General features: G+C 46.7%; 1 protein-coding gene across 1 annotated transcript in view; it reads left to right on the forward strand.

The window, feature by feature from the left end:
- Positions 1-23,403, forward strand: part of enpp2 (ectonucleotide pyrophosphatase/phosphodiesterase 2) — a gene marked incomplete at both ends in the record, with an annotated part of 54,332 nt that overhangs the window by 19,725 nt on the left and 11,204 nt on the right. The window contains 8 exons of the mRNA XM_080740614.1: positions 5,142-5,207; positions 5,491-5,563; positions 5,653-5,761; positions 17,024-17,149; positions 18,388-18,419; positions 20,520-20,647; positions 23,073-23,145; positions 23,277-23,364. Of these exons, the coding sequence (XP_080596740.1) occupies positions 5,142-5,207; positions 5,491-5,563; positions 5,653-5,761; positions 17,024-17,149; positions 18,388-18,419; positions 20,520-20,647; positions 23,073-23,145; positions 23,277-23,364 (695 nt within the window). The remainder of the gene's footprint in view (positions 1-5,141; positions 5,208-5,490; positions 5,564-5,652; positions 5,762-17,023; positions 17,150-18,387; positions 18,420-20,519; positions 20,648-23,072; positions 23,146-23,276; positions 23,365-23,403) is intronic.

The following is a 23,403-nucleotide window of genomic DNA, read 5'->3' on the forward strand; positions in this document are numbered from 1 at the left end:
AGGCCTCTCTGGAGGTAAATAAGGTCACTTATCATTACACTATGACACTCTTACAAGCTACAATACGTAGCTTGGTCAACTAACTGATGAGAAATGACAATAAAGACTTATATAGTCTGAGCAGACCTCTAGACTGACATCATACACAACAAAAAGAATATTGCCATGCATGCCTATCAACACTGATTTGCGCAGGAATTAGTTTGCACCGCTCACTTCGCACGGGTGCGATTTTTTTTTCTTCTTTCGTGTATCATCGTCCTTGACTCATCATCCTTGACCTTTAGACTAAGTGTTCTTACTGTACTTCAATTTAACAGGGAGAAGTTAAGACACATCAGCTGGGAAGGAAACAGAAAAGACACATTTGGTTGGCAACAGAGTTGAAACTGAGCTTAATCAATCTAGTACATTACAAATTTGAAATTGCACATTCTGCATAATGAGTACTTTCTACTTTTGGCACTTTAAGTACTAAGTATAATCAATTTCTTTCACCATAGTAAAGACTGCATTCACTGTCTGGAGAGGGCACTTTTTACGGACGGATAAAAAGGCAGGGGCTCAAGCCCCCTTTGATGTCTATGTGACCAAGTTGGAGGGCATGTCCATTGTATGTAAACAGTACAAATCATTAGCAGATAATTCTCAGAACAAGAAATTATCCACTAAAATACTGTATGACTTTGTATTTTTGTCCATATTGCAGTTATAGTTGTGAGTAAAAGGACACACGCACACACTCTCACACTCGCACTCGCATACAATACACAGTAGATTGTAGCCCTACTGTGCCTCCCTCCCCAAATGATTCTGTCAGCAAAACTGTGTGCCAAAACTATTCTGCAAGTCAGGAATGTCAAGGCCCTTTGTAGCAAAATATTGTTCATACTGTACTTCTCTCTGCATTTCTCTGTGAATGAAATTCTTTAGTTTCCTGCTACATTCTTTGATTTACAGTCAGCAATTAAATATTCCAGACAATATGGAGTTTTACTTTGTAAATACCTTTTTTATGATAGTTGGTGTTTATCAATGCAGAGTATGGCATTCAAATGTATAAAGTAGGTTTGCGCAGAAGCAGCGAAAATAGGCAATCAACAAGCTCACAACGGGTCGCATTGCCTTTAATGACATGCGGAGCGGCAGTGGTTCAGACGGTCGAGCGGCCACTCAGGTGGTTCCCGGTTCGATCCCCGACTCTCCCTGGTTTAATGCCAAGTGTCCATGAGCAAGACACCGCTCCCGATGAGCAGGTTGGTGCCTCGTAATGTTTCCTCCACCATCGGTGTGTGAACGGGTGAATGTAATGCACATGGATGAAGGCGCAAAAAAGGTTCCATTTAGGTTCCATATAGGTACCATTTACCATACCATTTACTATTTACCACTTTCAGTGCTCCCCTACTAACCTTGTCCATACAATGTCTAACCAATAAACTGTTCAATCAGTAATTGTCTTGGCATTGAGTCACCTTGATTGAGTGACCGTAGCTTGTTACAGCTGGCTGTGAACTCCTCTGGTCCAGAACATGTCTGGTCATGTTTCTGTCACTCCCGTCAGGCCAGTGCGGGTCAGGCCACAGTGCCGTATCTATAGCGTTTAGAACACAAAGGAGCCCACATTTATCAACACAGAGAGGCCTTTGATAGAGCGAGAGAGGCAGATCTCAGGAGAGAGAGGCTGCATGCTGCAAGGCTGTTTTTACAGCAATTTGTGCAAATGGGCCTGTTTACGCTGTGAGCAGGGTTTCACTGTGAACCAGGGTCGCAGACGTGCCACTCTCTGAAACCGCAGGGGCCAAAGTGCGATTCTCGAGTGATTTTGCTTGGCACCCGTCAGAGGTGCATGTGAGAGAAAGACAGACAGACAGAAAGAAAGAAATAGAAAAAAACAAAGACAAACAAAGGTAGAGAAATGTAGTGCGCATGAGATAGAGTGACGGAAATTACAAAGGAATGTGTGTGTGTGTGTGTGTGTGTGTGTGTGTGTGTGTGTGTGTGTGTGTGTGTGTGTGTGTGTGTGTGTGTGTGTGTGTGTGTGTGTGTGTGTGTGTGTGTGTGTGTGTGTGTGTGTGTGTGTGTGCGCGCGCGCGCAGTGCGCGCAGTGCGTGCAGTGCGTGCACTCGCGCGTGTGTGTGTATGTGTGCGCACGTGCGTCTGTTTGTCATGTACACGTCCGTGTGCGTGTGACAGCTAGGGGACAGAGAGAGAAAGGGGGGGCCACAAAATTCGACTTTAGCTTGGAGCCCCTCATATTCTCCCGCCACTGGAGAATATGAGTGTGAGCAAGCGGGTTAAAAAGAAAGGGGAAAAAAGCGGTGATAGAGATAAGTAATAGAGATAACAATACCAGAGAGTATAAAAACGTTAGCACACTTAACACTGAGGATATTTTTCTGTGTCGAGAGTACGGTTGGACAGAGAGAGAGAGAGAGAGAGAGAGAAAGAGAGAGAGAGAGGGAGGGGCCCCTGTGGAGTTTCATAGTAATGTAACCGTACCCCCTTCCTTGTTCCTCCATCCTGGCCCCCGCTGCCCCACACCTCCAGCCCCAGCCAGGGGTTCTGAGCCTGGGCCTGATGGTTGACAGCTGTAGAGCGGGAGCTGGGAGCTTGGCTTGGATTGTCACTGCACGGGGCCGGACGTACAGAACGGGGGCTGTCCTGTCAGCCATGTTCAGACACTTTCAGCCCCAGTGGGAGTGCTGTAAAACACTGTTTCTCAGTCAGCATGGGGGTCCAGGGAGCGATTATGGTGTCCGTCTTGTTGGCCGAGGCTTGTGATTGGCTGAAACGGAGGTAGGGAGCGCTCCGCTGTGTTCACTTGGACCGTGCGGAGGTGCCAAAAGTCGGGGGGGTGAAGATTTACGATTCTCGGACGGCTCAAGCAGACTTCGCAACGCACAACACGGCGACTTGCTTGCTTTAGCTCGCTCGGAAGTGTCTCACGTGGCTCAAGTCCGCTTGAGACGGCGCGCCTCCGTCGTCCCTACCGAAAACAAATTTTATCTCCTACGGATACAATAATAATAGCATCCAGCGAACCCCCCAGCCCCCAGGGGGCCTTGAGTTTGATTGAATGATTGAATACTTTATTTACACGTTTGAAAACAGTGTGGAACAAAAGCTATGCTAAACGGATAAAAGAATCCTTGTTTCTAAATGATTGATAGTTATGAACAGTGGTGCACATAACTTTTTGGGGCTAGTACTCAGGGGAAGACCTGGAGATGTTGCTTGGTGCGCACCCTAAAATGTGGCGGAATATTTGACGATTTGTTTTATATACTGTGTCATGACCAAATGGAAGGCTACAATGCTAGCGTTTACACATTACATAGATATGTCAAACAGACATGTATGAATATTTTTTGGTGCATGTCATTTCAACAACTGCAAAGGGCTCATAATTTACCGTCAGCTCACCACTTTAGATTTCTCCAGATCAGAGCATACCTTCGGACTCATATACCCCACTTTGAACAGTTAACAAGACATAACACATTAGACAGTATTCTTCTGCATACACCTGGCATTAAGGGCTCGGTCTCCTTCTTTTACGACATCCTCCATGCTTCTGTGCCAACATCCAGTGATAAATCTAGGATCGACTGGGAGGAGGATTTGAACATTCCAATTCCAGAGGATGTATGGGAGTCAATCCTGAGCAATATACACTCCAGCTCCATAAACGCTAGACACACTTTGGTTCAATTCAAAGTAGTCCACAGACTACACTACTCAAAGTCAAGGTTACACGCCATATACCCTAATACCTCTCCCTTGTGTGATAAATGTAAACTTGAGACAGGCACACTTGCCCATCAGTTCTGGTTCTGCCCAAAACTGAATTCCTACTGGTCCCTCATTTTTGATTACCTATCAAAAGCCCTTAAAAAAACCATTGACCCTGATCCACTATTGGCTATGTTTGGACATGTTACCTTCAATCCTTCTATTAAATCATCCGAAGGCCGAGCGATCTCCCTTTGCACATTGTTGGCTAAACGTCTAATTTTACAACAATGGAAATCTGAATCTAGCCCTTCATTCAAGCAATGGCTCAGAGACCTGGGCAACGTGCTCCATATGGAGAGAATTCGGTACTCAATTATTAAGAAGGACGATCTCTTTATGAAAATATGGCAGCCTCTGCTGGATAGGTGGTCAGTCTCCTGTGACAGAGCCCGTGACCGGGGTGTCCCCTCAAATGCCTGAGAACAGTCTGGGTTTTATTTCCCTGAATCCCGCTTATATTATTAGCTAAGGTTTTCTTTCCTGGATGCTGTCAACAACTACTTTTACTTTTATTGTTCTCTCTTTGGCTGTTTTTTTGTCTTTTTGTTTTGGTCTGTCTTTGTCTTTTTGTCTGTTTTTTCTTGTGTTTCCTATGAAAAAGGGGAAACTGACTTTTTGACCTGTGTTGTACTTTGCTACTTACCCCCAATAAAAACTATATTAAAAAAAAAAAAAAAAAAAAAAAAAAAAAGCAATGAATAGATTGAGAACTATGACGGCAGACTGCTTTTTTAATTGATGAAAATCCATAAGACTGCAGGCTGTTCTGACACCAAGGCTACTGCATCAAATAGATATGCTGTGCACATCCAGTAGTCGCTTGGGCAATACAAAATAAATAATAGTAAAAGAGAATAGAGAAAAGACGCCGACCATGGCCGATTTCGTTGTGTACCTGATAATTGCACATAGGCGTTTATGGGAGCTGTAGCTCTGCTACCACAACGCCACTTTAGCCAGCATGAGACAGATGAAAGGAACTGTTTGGAATAACGTGTTCCTTCCACGCGCTACATCCTAATAGGGAAACTCAGTCAGGTGATAAGAAGCGGCTTGCTCACTCCTCATGCACTGAAGGAAGCGTGAGCTCAGTTCGGGGCTCTCCCCAGGTTGGCAGAGGGAGAGTAGCGCCCAGGATTACAGCTTAGGATATTGGCACTGAGTGAAAAAAGTAAAACATTCATTGTCATTCATTTGTGAGTTTCTGCAAGGTTTGAAGTATTATCGATACACATTTCATTATTTGCATATGGTGTGTGCGTGTGTGTGTGTGTGTGTGTGTGTGTGTGTGTGTGTGTGTGTGTGTGTGTGTGTGTGTGTGTGTGTGTGTGTGTGTGTTCTAGTGCCATTCCGTTGCAGAGGAGGATACTGACCATGCTGCAGTGGCTTCACCTTCCTGATGGAAAGCAGTGAGTTTATATGTGTTCTTTTCATTCATTGACTAATTAATTCATCAATTCATTCATTATTCATTACTCATTCATTCACTCAGTCACCAGTCACCCGCTACTCATTCACTCACTCACTCACTCACTCACTCACTCACTCACTCACTCACTCACTCACACACTCACTCACTCACTCACTCACTCACTCTACCACTCACTCACTCACTCACTCACTCACTCACTCACTCACTCACTCACTCACTCGCTGGTGAAACTACTTCTGTTGACTCTTGTTTCATTCCAGGCCTTATGTCTATGCCATGCACAACGAGCAGCCTGACACATACGGACACAAACTGGGGCCCATGAGTCCGGAGGTGAGTATATACTGTCGATCAGTGGTTCCCAAACCTTTTAGCTTGTGGCCCAAGCAAGTGAAAACTCAAACAAACACCCTGTGTTTCAGTTGAACAACCCTCTGAGGATGCTGGATAGGATCGTTGGCCAGCTGATGGACGGCCTGAAGCAGATGAACCTGCACCGGTGTGTCAACATCATCATGGTGGGCGACCATGGTACTGACACACGCACGCACGCACGCACGCACGCACGCACGCACGCACGCACGCACGCACGCACGCACGCACGCACGCACGCACGCACGCACGCACGCACGCACGCACACACACACACACACACACACACACACACACACACACACACACACACACACACACACACACACACACACACACACACACACACACACACACACACACACACACACACACACACACACACACACACACACACACACACACACACACTAGGGCATTAACGAAAAAATCGACAAGACGACTCAGTCGACTTCATTACACAAGTCGACTCCCATCAGCGAAAGTCGAAAATACTTTCTAGTGTGAAAATAGCAGCTATTTTCACAATGTCTGCCTCTATATATTTGACAATTTGGACAATGTTTAATTTGTCATTTTAAAGGTATTAAAAAGTCCTCAAATTGCCACTTTAGAAATGTGAAGATACTAGTCTACACACTTAAACTTTATGTTAAAGTCGTTAATGCCCTAACACACACACACACACACACACACACACACACACACACACACACACACACACACACACACACACACACACACACACACACACACACACACACACACACACACAACACCTGTGTAGAAAAGTGAAGTGACGTAGGCTCACTCACAGACTCCACACCCACCACTGATGTGACGTTTAGATCACAGGGTTTATTGTTTACAGGTTGTGTAGGCATGTGGTTTCTAAAAGACAAGAAATAAACAGCAAACATATAATCGCTATATATTCAAATGTGTCAACTCTCTGGTTACTCAAAAATCACTCATCTACAGTATTTCACCAGTGTAGGCTTTAACATAACTGAAACTTCAGCAGTAGTGCTAATTAACAGAAATACAAACAAGGGCATTTCACACTTCACATTCTTAGCAGTGGTGTCAAACATAAGCATGGAAACATGAAGAATATCCACTCTTTACATCAAACAAACTTACTGGTCAATGGACGCACACCCTCTCACAACAACTCTGCAGTGAAAAATGAACCAAAAGACACTGTGACTTAATTAGCTGAATGAACTCCACCTGCTTGTGGCATAATTATCTGAACGAACTCCACCTGGTGGTGGAAGCTACCATTCTAGGAGGGGTGAATGTGGACTGAACCAACTGGCCTTTTTAACAGCCGCCCCCAGATTCCTGTATGGAATATGTAACAACAAAACAAAGGCCAGTAAACAGTACTCATAACAGTCTTAAGAGTCTGGCAGACAGGTGCTGGGACTGTCTGGGTGATCAGTCCTATGGGCCTCAAAGCACAGGTTAGCTGAGGGTCAACGATCATCATTTGGCTGTAGCACCACCGACATCTGCCGAGGGGTTGTGACTCTGGGTTCATCACTTGCAGCATCGATGCATCCCGCCGCCCCGTCAGCAGGATGTTGGGTGTAATGGGATTGATGTCTGCCACTTCTGGAGACATGTACTCGATCTGTTGGGAGGTAAGCTGGGCTCGTAGGTCTGGCGGCAGAGAAGAGAATGTCTTTTGTAGTTCTTGGCCCCCGCCCTTGAAGGTTGTACTCTGGTTAAAGGGCAACTTGGGGTCGAGGATGATAGGGTGCAAGGCCTCAGGATCAAGGGTTGTAGTGTGACGTTGCCATCCTCCAGCTCGGATGAGCTGAACAGCTTTGTCCTTCTCTGGAGTGAGAGTGGTATGACGACTAACACATAGTAGTGGTTTCTCTGCCTTCAGCAGCTGGCAGTCATTGGGGAAACACTCCTGCTGCTCACACTGGAGTAGAACATTCTCTGCCTCTTTGTAATCCTTAGTTGACAATGGACAGTAAGCCGCCCCATGCAGCTGGGCAGGGGCCTCTACTTTCACTTGGTCTCGGACAAGTCTCTTCTCAGTGGCTCGAAGCTGAGAGAGGACTGCCTCCTTTGGGGCCCTGAGTTGGGGCATGTTCGCCTTCTTTGTGGTCCTGGGTAAAGGTGGGGTAGCACCTTCTATCTCCACTCTTGTTGTCTTGCTTTTCAGCAGGGCTATGGCATCTTTGTCCTGGCGGGAGCGGGTACAAGCCTTTCCCTTGTGCCCTGGCAGCACATCCATTTGCTGCGGCTTCTCTACAGGGCTGTAGATATTGGCTGATGGTGACAAGATGGAGGTGAACAAACACTGCTCTTCTGACAGACCATGTCTCAGCTTCTGTGTTGGACCCTGCAGTGTCCACCCAAGACGAGTCCTCACTGCGGCTGGGCCTCCAGGGGGCCCCAGACGTACTGGCGCAATAGGTGTGATCAAATGGGGATGATCAGAACCAATCAAAAGCACTGGGCGGACACAGTGCAATGGCTGCAGCGGTAGTTGTCTCAGATGCCGGTACTTCTCCTGGAGGCCCACTACTGGATGCGTGTGCTCCGCTAGGCCCAAGCGTTTTGCTGTGAATGCCCGGTTGATGGAGAAAACCCAGTGTGGTGTATCTGCGCAGGAGATGGTAAAGGAGACTGTGGCACCATGCACAATCTGCAGATCTTGCCTTACCGTTCGTAAGGGGAGATCCTCCGGTTCCCCTATGAGGCCTAGCTGCTGGGCTGCTGGGTGGAGGAGGATAGTACGTTCCGACCCATCATCCAATATAGCATAGGCATCCATGGTTTTGTCTCCATTCCTCAACACCACCTTGCTGACCTTGAGGAGGACCTTGCGGCCCTCTAGTGGCCTGTCGATGTATAGTACCTCCTCTGAGGTGCTATTAAGGGGAGCTCTCATGTGCTCTGGATTCCCTCCTGCTCCCTCGTTGTCATCAGTGGCCCCTTTGTTGATGTTGTGCAGGGCAAGGAGGTGTCGTTTGTTACACGTCTTGCAACGCATCTTCAAGTCACAATCAGCAGCTCGATGTGCCCGGCCACAACGCCAGCAGCAATGATTAACATTTATCCATGCCTGCTTTTGGGTTGTGCTAAGTACCTTGAAGTTCTCACAATTGTTCAATGAGTGCTTAGTGTTGTCACAATAAGGACAGTACTTCTTAATCGTCTCCTCATCCTGAGAGATGGCTGATGTGCTCATCAACACGGTTGAGGGTGCATGCTTTGACAGCCTTCTTTGTCCTTTGTCCTCATCCTTCTCCCTCCATGAACTGCTGCTGTAACGGATGTTATCTTCCTGCACTTGGAGCTCATACTCGAGCCAGTCTGCTAGATCAATGAGGGATGGCACAGGCACTCTGAGAGGATGAATAAAGCGGCGGAAATTGGAGCGCAGGTCATGGGGAAGCTTCCCTAGCAGTCGAGACACATGGGAGCCACACTCCAGTTCAACATTGCCTTTTCTTCCCAGCTGCTCCAACATGCCCACTAAGGAGCGCACACGGAGTGCAAACATCCGGAAGGCTCGGATGTCGCCACTTGCAACATTAGGACCATCCATTAATTCAGCAATCCTCTGTAGGGCTAGCTGATGAGGCTGTCCATATTGCAGGTTGAGAGCTGCCATGGTGTCAGAAAAGGGATGACGTGAGTGGCTGTAAGAGTCAGCGATTAATAGTGTCTCTTCTGCTTTGAGGTGGTCAAGGAGGATTTGGTACTTAAACCTCTCTGAGGCATCACATGGGAGAAGGTTGTCTAGAGCGATTCTTAGACGGTTGAACTCTCTGGGGTTTGGGTGGTTCATGTCAGGAATTGTTGGCGTGGGGCCCCTGTAGAACCGCTCCTGTCCACCTACTGGGCTTGGCGTTCGGTGACGGGAGTGACGGTGGGTTTGGGCATGCCTCCTAAATGAATCATCCAGCTCATGTGACCGTGAGGTTTGATTTCGATATGATAATGACCTGTATTGGCGGTCCTCATAATCATCACGTGACCATGAGGTTGGTCGTAGATATGATGCTGACCTGTGAGGGCGCTCCTCAGAATAATCACTCGCAGATGAACTTGATTGGGACGGTTCCCTGCGGGCTTTGGACCTCCTCTGGCTGTTCAGGGAGGTACTCTGTTGTCTCGGTGAAGCAGAAGAGCTCTTCTTGTCTTGAGTGGACTGGGGTTCTGAGTTTTGTGGCTGTAGCTGAGTCTGTTGGGAACTATGTGTTGCAGGTGAAGCAGTAGAGTTGGTTACCTGCAGCTGACGGACGAGGGCTCCTAGGTGTTCTACCTGCTCACGTAGCTGATGATTATCAGGGGAGCTCTGATGACGGTTAAGCTGCTCCAGTTGAACCCTGTCGCGTTTCCTCTTATGGCGAAGTGTGGCATTCTCCAGCCTTAGCTCGTCCAACTCCTGAAGCATAGCTGCTTTCTCCCTGTCAATTGGCTGCCCTCCATGACAACGTGACTCGCTATCCTCAGGCCACTGCTCCTTAACAGTCCACTCTGAATACTCCTCTTGACTGAGGGGACGACTACACTCTGCACCCTCCTCCTCCTCACCATCATACTCATGTTGATGAAGAGGTCGAGCACATGGTGACACATGGCGACTTGTCCCCCTGAAGTCTGAGAGGTCATAATCGTTCAGATGTGCGGGGATGGACTGCTTCCTCCTGACACGCATGCTGCGATGTTGCTCTAGACTTCGGGACATCCTTGTCAGTGGTGAGATGGAATCCCAGCTCGAAGGACCATGTAGAAAAGTGAAGTGACGTAGGCTCACTCACAGACTCCACACCCACCACTGATGTGACGTTTAGATCACAGGGTTTATTGTTTACAGGTTGTGTAGGCATGTGGTTTCTAAAAGACAAGAAATAAACAGCAAACATATAATCGCTATATATTCAAATGTGTCAACTCTCTGGTTACTCAAAAATCACTCATCTACAGTATTTCACCAGTGTAGGCTTTAACATAACTGAAACTTCAGCAGTAGTGCTAATTAACAGAAATACAAACAAGGGCATTTCACACTTCACATTCTTAGCAGTGGTGTCAAACATAAGCATGGAAACATGAAGAATATCCACTCTTTACATCAAACAAACTTACTGGTCAATGGACGCACACCCTCTCACAACAACTCTGCAGTGAAAAATGAACCAAAAGACACTGTGACTTAATTAGCTGAATGAACTCCACCTGCTTGTGGCATAATTATCTGAACGAACTCCACCTGGTGGTGGAAGCTACCATTCTAGGAGGGGTGAATGTGGACTGAACCAACTGGCCTTTTTAACAACCTGACTTAGCGTTATCAGAAGTTTGCACCAGGAATAAAGCAGCGGGTGGAATTGCCTTTGATTAAAGTTACATTGTTACACTCTGCAGTTCATTGGAGCTACTATGTAACAACTGGAGGCCAGACGTCCGCAAAAAACTGAGGGAACGCTGCCAGTCAAAGTGATTACTGGCCAATCAATTCAACAGAGCTTTATTGGCATGTTTCCATCCAGTTCCTGATGTCGCGTGGCTCAGCTGTTCTTAGAGGTTGCGTACGAAAGATCCCGCCCCCACCTGCCTCTGATTGGCCTACCAACTTCTGTTTCTGTGACGCGCGTGGAAGCGAGGCACGCAGAAGCGATGCACGCGGAAGCAATGTAGATTCCCTTGGTCCCCCGATACATAAGCCGAGGCGTCTACCTTTATAGTGCGACGATTCGTAAGGATCAAAGCGAGTTCAGGGGGCGGTCCCAAGGGAGCGCGCGCGCGGAGGGGGGTGGGTCACTAGGTCCTGCCCCCCCCCTTACCCATAGTTCTTAAGGAAGTCAGATGGTGGGACTCAGTCTTGTTGCATAGCACTGCTGCTTGCTACCATGCGGCAGTTACACACACAAGTGCCACACTTGTTGCTTGCAGGTAGCTGTGCTGCTGCCCACCGCTTGGAGAGGGTGCCTAACTTGGCTGAGTATTTCTGTCTGTTTCTGCTATTTTTCTATCCATTTACATTGTTATATTGCTGTTAATGTACTGACCTATTATCTTGTTTATTATTGCGATGTTGTATCTGCTTATTGTAAGTCGCTTTGGATTAAAAGCGTCTGCTAAATGCCTAAACTGTAAACTGTAAACTGTAAACTTAGCTGCCAAACTAAGAAGCTGTGTTCTTGGCCAGGTTGTATGGGAAGTTTGAGATTGTTATTCTGGTAATCGCTGAATTCTAAACTGCTGTTTCAAGGTTCAGATTTCTTGCTATCGTTGCTGGTGCCTAGCTGATTTCTGTACTTTCAGTTTGTTGCTAAAGCTATTTCAAAGGTGTTACAGGCTTGCTAAAGTTGCTAAAGGTAAACTCAGTATCATAGAAGTTGGCTGTGGCTACGGGCTAAATGCTAACTTATTTCGTGCCCTGGTGGGCCTTTACTGGGCTACCATGAGTTAAAGTAATCTCAGTCGTTGGGTTTGTCGATAACCATGTCAGTACTTTGCAACGGCGCGGGCCGTATCGGCTAGCGCGGAACAACAGGTTTAATGTATAGTCAGCTAGGAGCTAGCTGGTGGCTATTGCTAGCCGGCTATTTCGGTAAGGATGCTGTTAGCTGGTAAATCAATGTGCTAGCCATGTCAAGGCATAGAGCGGCGAGAGCCGCGTGAAAACACAGCCCCGTAGCAGGTAATGAATCACGCTAGGAGGATTCAGTTTGTAGGTTGCAGGTGTCTGTAAACGGCAGAGTTCACCTAGCTCCTGAGCTAGCCGAGTCACGTCAAGCGGTGATTTACGGCATGACGTTCGGCAGCAAATACTAAGCGCTGCGTGTGGGAAATGTAGTTCTCTATCATGCCAAGCCTCGGCGTCGTGCTAGTAGCAAGCTTCGCCCGCAGCGTGCTTAATCTAGTTAGTATGGGGCCTATATTGCTTCTGCCTCGCCTCGGGTTATGTGTATGTTTTCCTCTTTTTGCACTGTCTGGCCGTCTTAACAGCTGCTGCTTATGAGGTGCTAGTTGCTAAACCTTAGCAGCTACCAAATGGTTCCTGTCGCTTCTTGGACCATAGTAGGGCTGCTGCCAATTATCGTGGCATAGAAGCCCTCGCGGGAGGAACTATTAAAAACAGTATTCGCCTCTCTTTGAGAAGCCTATTAAGGATGTTTTCCGTGTGAGCTCCTGGGAGGAGGAAAACCCGCAGGCTATACAGTTTACGTGCGAACTTGTTTTGCTTCCGCTAACACAGTCGTGCCTGTCTGTCCTGACGTCACCAGTTGAACTCGCTAGTGCATGCAGGGAATCGTAGTCTACTCTAAATGCTCGATAGACCACCCTCCCTCCCTCCCATCCAGCTAAACATTCTCTTTCAGTTTCAGCATCCATCAGCTGTAGCTTTTCCTCGCATCGTAGGCTTTTAGTTGATAAGTTCTAAGTTGTCAGCGGTACTGCTATACTAAATGCTATAAAAACCAGCAAGTTATTGTTTCTACTGCATGTCAAGCTGTTACCAGGGTGTTGAGTGTTTTCTGCTAACATGTTGTCATTACTGCTCCAGTACGCCGCAGCGTCTCGCTGCGGCGGCTATAAGGGCGCGGCTAACACCAGGTCTACGTTTTAACTTCAGGTTCCTAACCTAAAATCATGTTTATTTTTCAGGTTTCCTAACCCTAACATCAGGTCTATCTTTCAGCTTCGGGCTAAAGCCGACGCATAGCGACAGCTACAGCAGGTCGTCTTTGCAGCGTCGCACGGCAGCTGCGGGGTGTTTCTACTGCATGTTAAGCTGCTACCAGTGTTTCAGAAGTTAAAGGGTTTTAACTCAAATATTTGTTGCAAACTAAGGTTATAGTACTGGGTCACATAGCACACCGTATGTTCTAGTGGTGTTTCCGTAGCCGCTGCACTTGGCTTCAGTACTGTTTTCCTTCAGCTCATGCTAAAGCTAATACTTGCTGGTTGCTATTCATCCTGTCTATTATTCCAGCTTCAGGCCGGCGCGGCTGCAGGCCCACGGCTAGGACAGCAGGTTATCATGGCAGCTTTAGCTGCAGGTTCCACTAATCATGTCTTGAAGGTTATGTTTCTAGCTTCGTCTAATGCTGTGTGCGGCTGGGAGTCCAGTCGGGAGTCGGTCGGCACCACGGAGGGTATCGCTGCGACGGCCACAGCTGCTTCCGCTGCTGCCTTGGGACAGCCGGCCCGCCAGCCTCCTGACTTCCCGGCGGCCCGCGAGCCCACGACGGAGGCACGTAGGGCACAGGCTCATCTTCCGGGGGGAGCGGCACACCGACACCGCCGTCACGCCGCAAAGGAACGCCAGTTCTAGCGCCAACGGCGGGAGCCAGTTTTCTCGCCAGCGACGGCTGCCCTGGAAGCACGGCGGAGCCAGACTCTAGCAGGTAAATAGCAGCGCATTTGCTTGTCAAGTTCTGTCAGGGTGCAGTCGCTCTAAGCTGGGGAATTTACGCATATCGGTTGGGCCACGTTTTGGTATGGTTTGACTTTAAAAGTCAAGAGATGGGTTGTAGAGTTTCTTATGTGTGCATCAGCAAACTCTGCAGCAGAACTAACTCACTTTTTCGTCTTGTATTTCCATGCTGAAACACCTGGCTGTCCGCCCGATGTCTGCCCCAACGACCCTCTGTTCCATGACGCATGCTGGTTCGCCGCGAGACTGAGGGAGGAGGGCCAGAGTGAAGGCGTCGCGCCATCTCTCTACACACCGCATTCCCTGCGGAGCGGAGCAGTTTCGGCAGCGGTGCCCCGGGCGCGGAGCAGCTTCAGCGGCGGCGCTCCGGGCGCCCTCGGGCTCAGCCAGATGCCCTGAGGAGCCACACTCTAGCAGGTAAATAGCAACGCATTCGCTTGTTCGATTCTGTGAGCGTTCAGCCGCTCTCTAAGCTTGCTAATAATAGGCAACCATAGTTACATGGCAGCGTCTTACTTGTACTGGATGTTGGGCTTTAGCCGCTCTCTAGGCTTGCATAGCTTGCCTTTAAAGGTCAAGACGGGTATCTCGTGGAGATTCTCATATGTGCAGCAGCAGACTCTGCAGCAGAGCGCTCCGTGGGCTGCGAAAATTTCTCTGTTTTCCTAAAAGTCAGCGTCCTTAGGCGTGGTTTCATTGTTATGGTCAGCTAAAGCTAAGATTGTAATTTCTGCGGCAAGCACATGCGGTCACCAAGGCCAGGCTTAAGATGCGACTAGCACATGGCTCTGAAGATTGCAGCTCGCAGTTTAAGTAGGGAAGGTACACCAGTGTCAGTCGCAGAACTAACTCTCCCTTCTGTCCTTTCATGTCCATGCTGAACACCGGGCCGTCTGCCCGACGTCCTCGTCACACGACCCCCGGAGAGAGCTGCCAGATTTGCGGCCCGCCCCTCTTCACTCTGCATTCTCTCCGGATCGGAGCAGCCACACCACCAGCACTTCTGGTGCCCTCAGCTAACTCAAGATCCTGCACGCCAAGCTATCAAGCACACACAACACAGGACTGACCGAAGCGTAATGGTTCCAAGCTGGAGTTGGACGCGTTTCAGTTAACGCTTCAGCTGCTGATGTTAATAGTGCTGCAGGCACTATTAGCAGGGTTGTTCCATAGGGTTTTATTTTGCATCGCTGCGAGTTATAAATTCTATCATGCAAAAGCTAGGTGGTTGCTGGGGTGTTAGTTAGGTAGGATGTGAAGCTGTATGACGCTGTAGTTATATGAATTAAAGGTTTCATCGCTGCTTTTGGTTCTGCTGTCTATATATATATACGTCCATGTTGCTGCTCCCGCTTTTCTCTAGGGTGTTTTAGTATGGCTTCAGTCAGATTGCAGTATATAGTTATAGTCAGCAGTACCACCTTCCTCACCGATGGTTCGGTCTGCAGCTGCTAACATTCTTAATTATTAAATTGCTTTAGCAGTACTTATAGCGTTTTGGCAAGCTGCCAATATCATTGCTTAGTATTTTGCCTTAGTAATATTCGCTCTGCCAGATGCTAATATGCTTAATTATTATTTTTGCGTTAGCAGGAAAGGCAGTTCATAGTTTGCCCGCAGTTATGATAACTTAATCACTAGAGTCACAGCAGAGCTGCCTTCCTCGCAGTTGGCTAGCACTGGCATGGGATTCTGAGATTTTGGCGTGCTTTGGGGGTTTGTAGTTTTGGGGGTATCGGGCCAGGGCTCGCTGTAATTAGATTATGCCCTCGATGCTCATGGTAACATGAGGATCGTGGGTTCAGCGAGCCATGGCCCGAGGCAGAACCCCATGCCAAACCATGCTAACTTAGGCTATAGATTCTATGCTGTCTTATAGTAGAGCTAAGGTAGGCTGCCAATACTATGCGCTTAGATATAGGCTTAGATTCTATGCTGTCTCTATAGTAGGGTGCTCAATATGCCATGTTGTGTGATGCTTGCTTTCTGCTTCATTCTGGTCAATAAAGTATATCTTAACCCAAGTGATCGTCTCCTGAAATAGTGCGACGATTCGTAAGGATCAAAGCGAGTTCAGGGGGCGGTCCCAAGGGAGCGCGCGCGCGGAGGGGGGTGGGTCACTAGGTCCTGCCCCCCCCCTTACCCATAGTTCTTAAGGAAGTCAGATGGTGGGACTCAGTCTTGTTGCATAGCACTGCCCCGCCACCACCCCAGCGCCACCTTCAGGTTCTGCCTTAGATCCCCCTCGGGGGGTATCGGGCCAGGGCTCGCTGTAATTAGATTATGCCCTCGATGCTCATGGTAACATGAGGATCGTGGGTTCAGCGAGCCATGGCCCGAGGCAGAACCCCATGCCAAACCATGCTAACTTAGGCTATAGATTCTATGCTGTCTTATAGTAGAGCTAAGGTAGGCTGCCAATACTATGCGCTTAGATATAGGCTTAGATTCTATGCTGTCTCTATAGTAGGGTGCTCAATATGCCATGTTGTGTGATGCTTGCTTTCTGCTTCATTCTGGTCAATAAAGTATATCTTAACCCAAGTGATCGTCTCCTGAACTATGTCTATGGTTACATACACTACTGTATAAAGAATTTATTTTGGGGATCACAGCCTAAAAAGGTTTGAGAACCCCTCGTATAGAGCATTAACAAATTCATCCACCAGGGGCATTGTGCGTTGCGAAGTCTGCTTGAGCCGACTCAGTGCCGTCCGAGAATCGTAAATCGTAAATGCATTCTTATGACTTCCTATCTAGCCAAGCTTTATAAACTATATATATTTTAAAGAGAAAACTATAAAAAAAAATATATAATAATAAGCGAATATTCGACTTGAATAACGGCGAATAGTGACTTTGATATTTGAATATTCGAATATTTGGTGAATGCCCTATTTCACACACACACACACACACACACACACACACACACACACACACACACACACACACACACACACACACACACACTCACTCTTCTTCCTTCATACCTTTAGGCATGGAGGAGATCAGCAATGAAAGGACAGAGTTCCTCAGTAACTACATGTCCAACGTTGATGACATCATCCTCATCCCGGGGCCTCTGGGCAGGATACGTTCCAGATATCACAACAACCCTAAATGTAAGACAGGAGGGGTGGCGGTGGCAGTGGTAGAAAAAGTACTCCTAAATGTAAGACAGGAGGGTGACGGTGGCAGTGGTAGAAAAAGTACTCCTAAATGTAAGACAGGAGGGTGACGGTGGCAGTGGTAGAAAAAGTACTCCTAAATGTAAGACAGGAGGGTGACGGTGGCAGTGGTAGAAAAAGTACTCCTAAATGTAAGACAGGAGGGGTGGCGGTGGCAGTGGTAGAAAAAGTACTCCTAAATGTAAGACAGGAGGGGTGGCGGTGGCAGTGGTAGAAAAAGTACTCCTAAATGTAAGACAGGAGGGGTGACGGTGGCAGTGGTAGAAAAAGTACTCCTAAATGTAAGACAGGAGGGTGACGGTGGCAGTGGTAGAAAAAGTACTCCTAAATGTAAGACAGGAGGGTGGCGGTGGCAGTGGTAGAAAAAGTACTCCTAAATGTAAGACATTTTTGTAAAAGTATCAATACTGCAATGTACCGGTAGAAACACTGCGGCCGACCGACTGTTTTTTTGGGGTTTTTTTTGCAACCAGCGGATTATAAAAAACGCAGCGCATTCTGTCCCAATAACCAGGACGTTATGGTCCCCTGATTCAGCCCGGGAAAAGGAGTTGGAAGAGGCCCTCATTGCATGGCCGCGCGGCAGATTTTTTCGCCTTCCGGACGCGCCGCGAGGCCCCAATTACTAACCGATGAACGGTTACTGTGATTTTAGGTCTCATATGTTTCTGGTATAAAGAGAGTCTAATGATAATGATGTTGTATGTAGACCATCTAGGAGTAGTCAAGGAAGCTAGCGAGTTGTGGGCTGATATTCAAATGATAGACAAGCCAGTGGGGCCAATGTGATGGCTCTGTGGGCTGCTGCTACTTCTCTCTATAGCGCTGCTGCTACTCAAAGATTAGCCATTTCAGCCATACAGTTTAATGGCCGGCCTGGACCGGACGGGAATGGACCGGCCGTTCGGGAGTTGTCCCGCTTTTCCCAATGGCCAGCACGTCCCTGAGTGACGCACCAGCTGTCACTCACTTTCAGGACTCTCCCTGTGTGAGCATTGCTCTGGATGCAACATGTGTGTGTGTCCTTGACTGTTGTAGTTTGTCCACCTAATCTATTCATCACAAACGGTATGAAACTTTAATAGTTGCATTTCCAGGTTAACTGTTAACACCAATATTTTGCTAATTTTAACACACACCTATCTTTATTTATCTATTCATTTCTTTTTCAGATGACCCAAAAGCTGTTGTTGGAAATCTAACAGTAAGTAATAATTGCGACCGGAGGTCGCACTTACTACAGAAAGCTGCTCGAGGTGTCCGTCTGTCCGTCACACACGTCACACGTCACACGTCACACTTTTGCCCTGCTCATATCTACGCAACCGTTGCCCCGATCCATGCCAGATTTTGCACACACACTCCTTACCTGCCAAACTACAACCTCCAAGGACCCCCGGAGCTCCAGGGACCCCCAGCTCCCTGGGGGACCCCCAAGTGTAAAAAATGAGCACATGTGCAAAAATTACCAAATGACCACCCCAACGGAGCTGCTCACGGGGAATTCCTGGGGACCACCCACTCCTGGTGCTCCAGAACGGATGCAAAAGTGGTGGCGCCCCCAGTGGAGGACCCCCTGCCACTGCAGCTCACATAAAATGCCGTAACTCTGGCTAGGAGCGTCCGGGAGAGCCGGGGCCAGTACCTATTTGTCCGCCAAGGCAACGCGGACACCCCACCCCTCATTTCTCACATGGCCCTCTTCTAGCGCCACCTACAGGCCGATTTTTAAAACACATTTTTGGCCACTGCTCCTACAGTTTTGGCCCTCAAATCACGAAAATCACTACACAGTATGTCTACACTCATCTCATCAACATGGATCAGGAAGTTTTTGGAAGAAAAAATGTTTGCCCTATTTGTGGAGATAAGTGACCTACGGTCGCTTATCTCCAGATTAGGGAGTCTTACTGGTGTATATTGTTATATATTTTTTAAAGGCACGCACTGACAGAACTGTGGTGCATGGATAAAAAGTAAAATGAAACTTGTATTACTTGAATGACTGGAACTCACAACTGCAACAACAGGCACATTATTTTCCCATCACATTTTCATAATTTAACATGGACACTGATTTCTAGAGAACAAAATGACCGTATCAGAATCAGATTATCACAGGTTAAAAGGTCTAAATCAGTGGGTGTTTTTGTTTTTGTGAAGGCTCCATCATTCCGTTGCAAGGAGGGGGGAAATAAATCTAAGATACATACAGTACACATAGCATAAAAAGCAGCATGAAATCTGAACAAAATAAATAAAAAAAGAATACGAATAATCTGTGTAATATGTGTAATATTCGACAATATTCATATTGTTTATTTGAGTCATTTCGGGTGTGTGTCATTAGGGATGGGACGATATGAAAATGTCATATCACGATTATTGTGACAAAAGAAATCGCGATTTACGATATTATCGCGATAATCAAAATCCATTATCCTAGGGCGGAACATTTGCCAAAAAATAGCTGATCTACAAGCTCATAACGCGTCGCAACATTTGATTTAAAGTGGGAAAAAAAGACTGTATCAAGTACGTACCGGTATATTACCAGTAAGACTCCCTAATCGGGAGATAAGCGACCGTTGGTCGCTTATCTCCACAAATATCACAACCTCCACCTCTCACGTCATACGGGTAGCCATAGTTACACCTGGAATGTTGAATCTCCATATATGGAGATAACCTACGCATCACACAAAGTCTGACCTCACCAGCCCATACTTGGGCATGGACGACTTATATCTCCATATACGGAGATGGCCATATATGGAGATACAATAAACAAACAAGCCCTATATACTGATGCGATACGATGACATCACAGAGTCCACAGCTGATGATGTGGCGTGATGTCATACAATAAACAAACAAGCCCTATATACTGATGCGGAGATATGAGCAGGGCAAAGGTGTGACGTGTGAAGTGTGACCGACCGACCGACCGACCGACCGACCGACCGACCGACGGACGGCCGGTGGAGGTTTTCATAGTAAGCTGCTCCCTGACGGTCGCAATAAGTACCTTTTTGAGGGTTTAATTTGGTACCGGATATGCAGCTTGGCAAATAAAAGGTGAATTAAACCCAGTGCTGGACAGAGGACCATATCACGATAAATTAAATCTCCATGATACGATTAATGTGAGTGTTTTTTATCACTATTAACGATAATATTGCTTATCATCCCATCCCTAGTAAGGACATTTACTTTGTTATGACCCCCCAGATAAATGTATGATTTCCAGTGAAAGATGACAAACTCAATTTGTTTATTTATTTATGTGTATTTTATGTTCCAGTGTAGGAGAGCAGAGCAGCATTTTAAACCATACCTGAAGCAGCACCTGCCAAAGAGACTGCACTACGCCAACAACCGACGCATCGAAGACATTCACCTGTTGGTTGAGAGGAAGTGGCAGGTTGCCAGGTACAGTGACATCATCATCCAAACAGGGAGTCCAGTGGTTGCAGTTTGACATTTTGGAGGATTTATTAGAACAGAAATCTTTCTTTTATATGGTTTTATAAATTGTATTTTTTTTTAACACTTCAGCTATTTCATCAATCTAGGTAGGTATAAACATGTTAAACACATGGTTAGTATATGTACAAACCTACAGTGTCTGAGTGTGTGTGTGTGTGTGTGTGTGTGTGTGTGTGTGTGTGTGTGTGTGTGTGTGTGTGTGTGTGTGTGTGTGTGTGTGTGTGTGTGTGTGTGTGTGTGAGAGTGAGAGAGTGAGAGTGATGCTGGGTGTTTTATTGTTAGTATGAAAACGTACACCTCATGTCCGTCAGTGAGTGAGTGAGTGAGTGTGTGAGTGTGTCACGCTAAGTAACACATGGGTCTGTGACGCTTCGCTGATTGTCTCTCACATAAAATGCTACGCATGTGTGTGTGTGTGTGTGTGTGTGTGCGCGTCTCTGTGTGTCTGTCTCTGTGCGGTGCCAGACGCTCTGTTGTTTCAGCACGAGCTTGCTTCTCACCGTTTGGGCGTGTTACTTGTATTGAAAGAAATGCATCTGAGTGTGTGTTCATTGATACAAAGAGCAAGCTCTTCCTCCCTCACTGGGGTTGTTAAGGGTTGTTTGGCTTGATAAACTGTGGGAGAGCCACATGCCAGCAGAAACACAAACACAGACAGAAAGGGGATTATTGAATGAAAGACATCTTTGAGGTTTAAATGTAAGTGAGATACAGATAGGCTAGTCGCTACTGCTACAAGTTGAATGTTAAGAGGATTCACACACACACACACACACACACACACACACACGCGCACACGCGCACACACACACACACACACACACACACACACACACACACACACACACTGACTCAGACAGACGTGCAATGGTGAATGTCTACGTAGATCCCAATCCAACTGAATATTCACAGCAAATGAAAAACCTGTCCTGTCCAAGTCTACGTTCCTTCGTCAGCTAGTGATTTACATAGTCTACATGCTTGTGGCTTCACCCCCTGGGCACTCACACACCCACCCACCCACCCACACACACACCCACACACACGCACACACACATGCGCACGTGTGTGCACACACACGCACGCACACACACACACGCATATGCATATGCATTTCCACTGGTGTGCACGCATGCATGGACACACGCACACACACTAAACGTGCATCACTGGAAGTAGTGTTTTAATGGACACTTAATAAAATGTGCATGTTTTTCAATTAGAGAACTGTGGCAGGAGTTATGTGAAGGCATGGTTGTCTTGGCCTGAGGGCCGAAGGAAAGTGAATTCCTGCAAAATACCAGAGATTAACAGCATTAAATACCAAACCTTTAAAATGATTCCATAGATACCTTCCATGGCATACCTTCTTCCCATACCATGTCATAACTACAAGTGTCTTTTTATGGTGTGGCTCTGCAAAGGTTGGTCTGTTTGTCTGTCAGAGGCAGAGCTAATACTTCACTGGACCTCTCACTCAGTGCTACAGAAGTACCTCCACTATTATTATTATTATGTTTTAAATTATGTTTGATACTTTTCACTTAAATTTGATCACAGAAGTCAAAGTGGTTTGGATATCATGGAGTCATATATTATGCCATAGATATGTCATCAATGACTGACATGCTGTTCTCCAACTGTTTAAGCTAAATTCAGTTATTTTACATCTTCAAGTGGTTAGAACACCTTACCGACACAGGTTTAAATGTGACGATGAAATTACGGTAGTGTAGATCTGCTCACAGATCTTCTACAGCAGGGGTTTTCAAAGTGGGTGACGGGGTACCCTGGGGTGCCGAGACGGCAGTCCAGGGGTGCTGCGAGATAATTTGATAATATTTGGAATTTATTTGGACACTTGAAAACATATTTAGTATCATTTTAAACTTGAAGCAAGTTATTTTGAGTCAGTTCTAACCAAAATGGCTATAATCTCAATGTTTTCCTCGCAACATAATCACTAAGATATCGTCACTATCGGGCAGAAACCTCGTATCTCCAAGATTCAAATGTGTAGGTCTTTTGGTAAAGCAAAGCCCTGCTTCATCATACAAGAATGTCGCACACCTTGCGATGCGAGGCGTTGTGTGCTTGTAGATCTGCTGTTTTCACTAGTTTAGTACATTTTATAGATGATAAATAGAAAATGAACGGTTTTGGACATACAAGGTTTCCCCCGACAACGACGATTTGCTATAAATATAAGGTGCTGGGAGTGAAAATTATAATGTAGGTGTGCCTCGGATTAAAAAATATTTATGGGGTGCCCTGAGACAAAAAGGTGTGGGAACCCCTGTTCTACAGTACTCATTGTTAAGAATGATATAGGAGATCAGATGTGGCCTCTTCTCTCCTTGTCGTACAGAAGGGTTCCTGAGGGGAAGAGGATGTGTCGTTATGGTGACCATGGCTACGACAATAAGATCAGCAGCATGCAGGTAACTTCCACAACGCTTGTGCTTCTGAGACCCTTTTTCGCTAAAGCATAATTTAGGCTTCACACTACAGTTTTAAATGCAAACAATAATGCTGGAATCAGTGAACACATTGGCCATCTTTTCATTTTCAGACTATGTTCTTAGGATATGGACCTTCATTTAAGTTCAAGACAAAGGTTCCTGCCTTTGAAAACATTGAGCTTTACAACGTTATGTGTGGTAAGATATGTTTCATTATGTATGAGTTCAATTATTACA

Source organism: Nannobrachium achirus (assembly GCF_963921795.1).
Source record: "Nannobrachium achirus genome assembly, chromosome: 2".
Classification (NCBI taxonomy): domain Eukaryota; kingdom Metazoa; phylum Chordata; class Actinopteri; order Myctophiformes; family Myctophidae; genus Nannobrachium; species Nannobrachium achirus.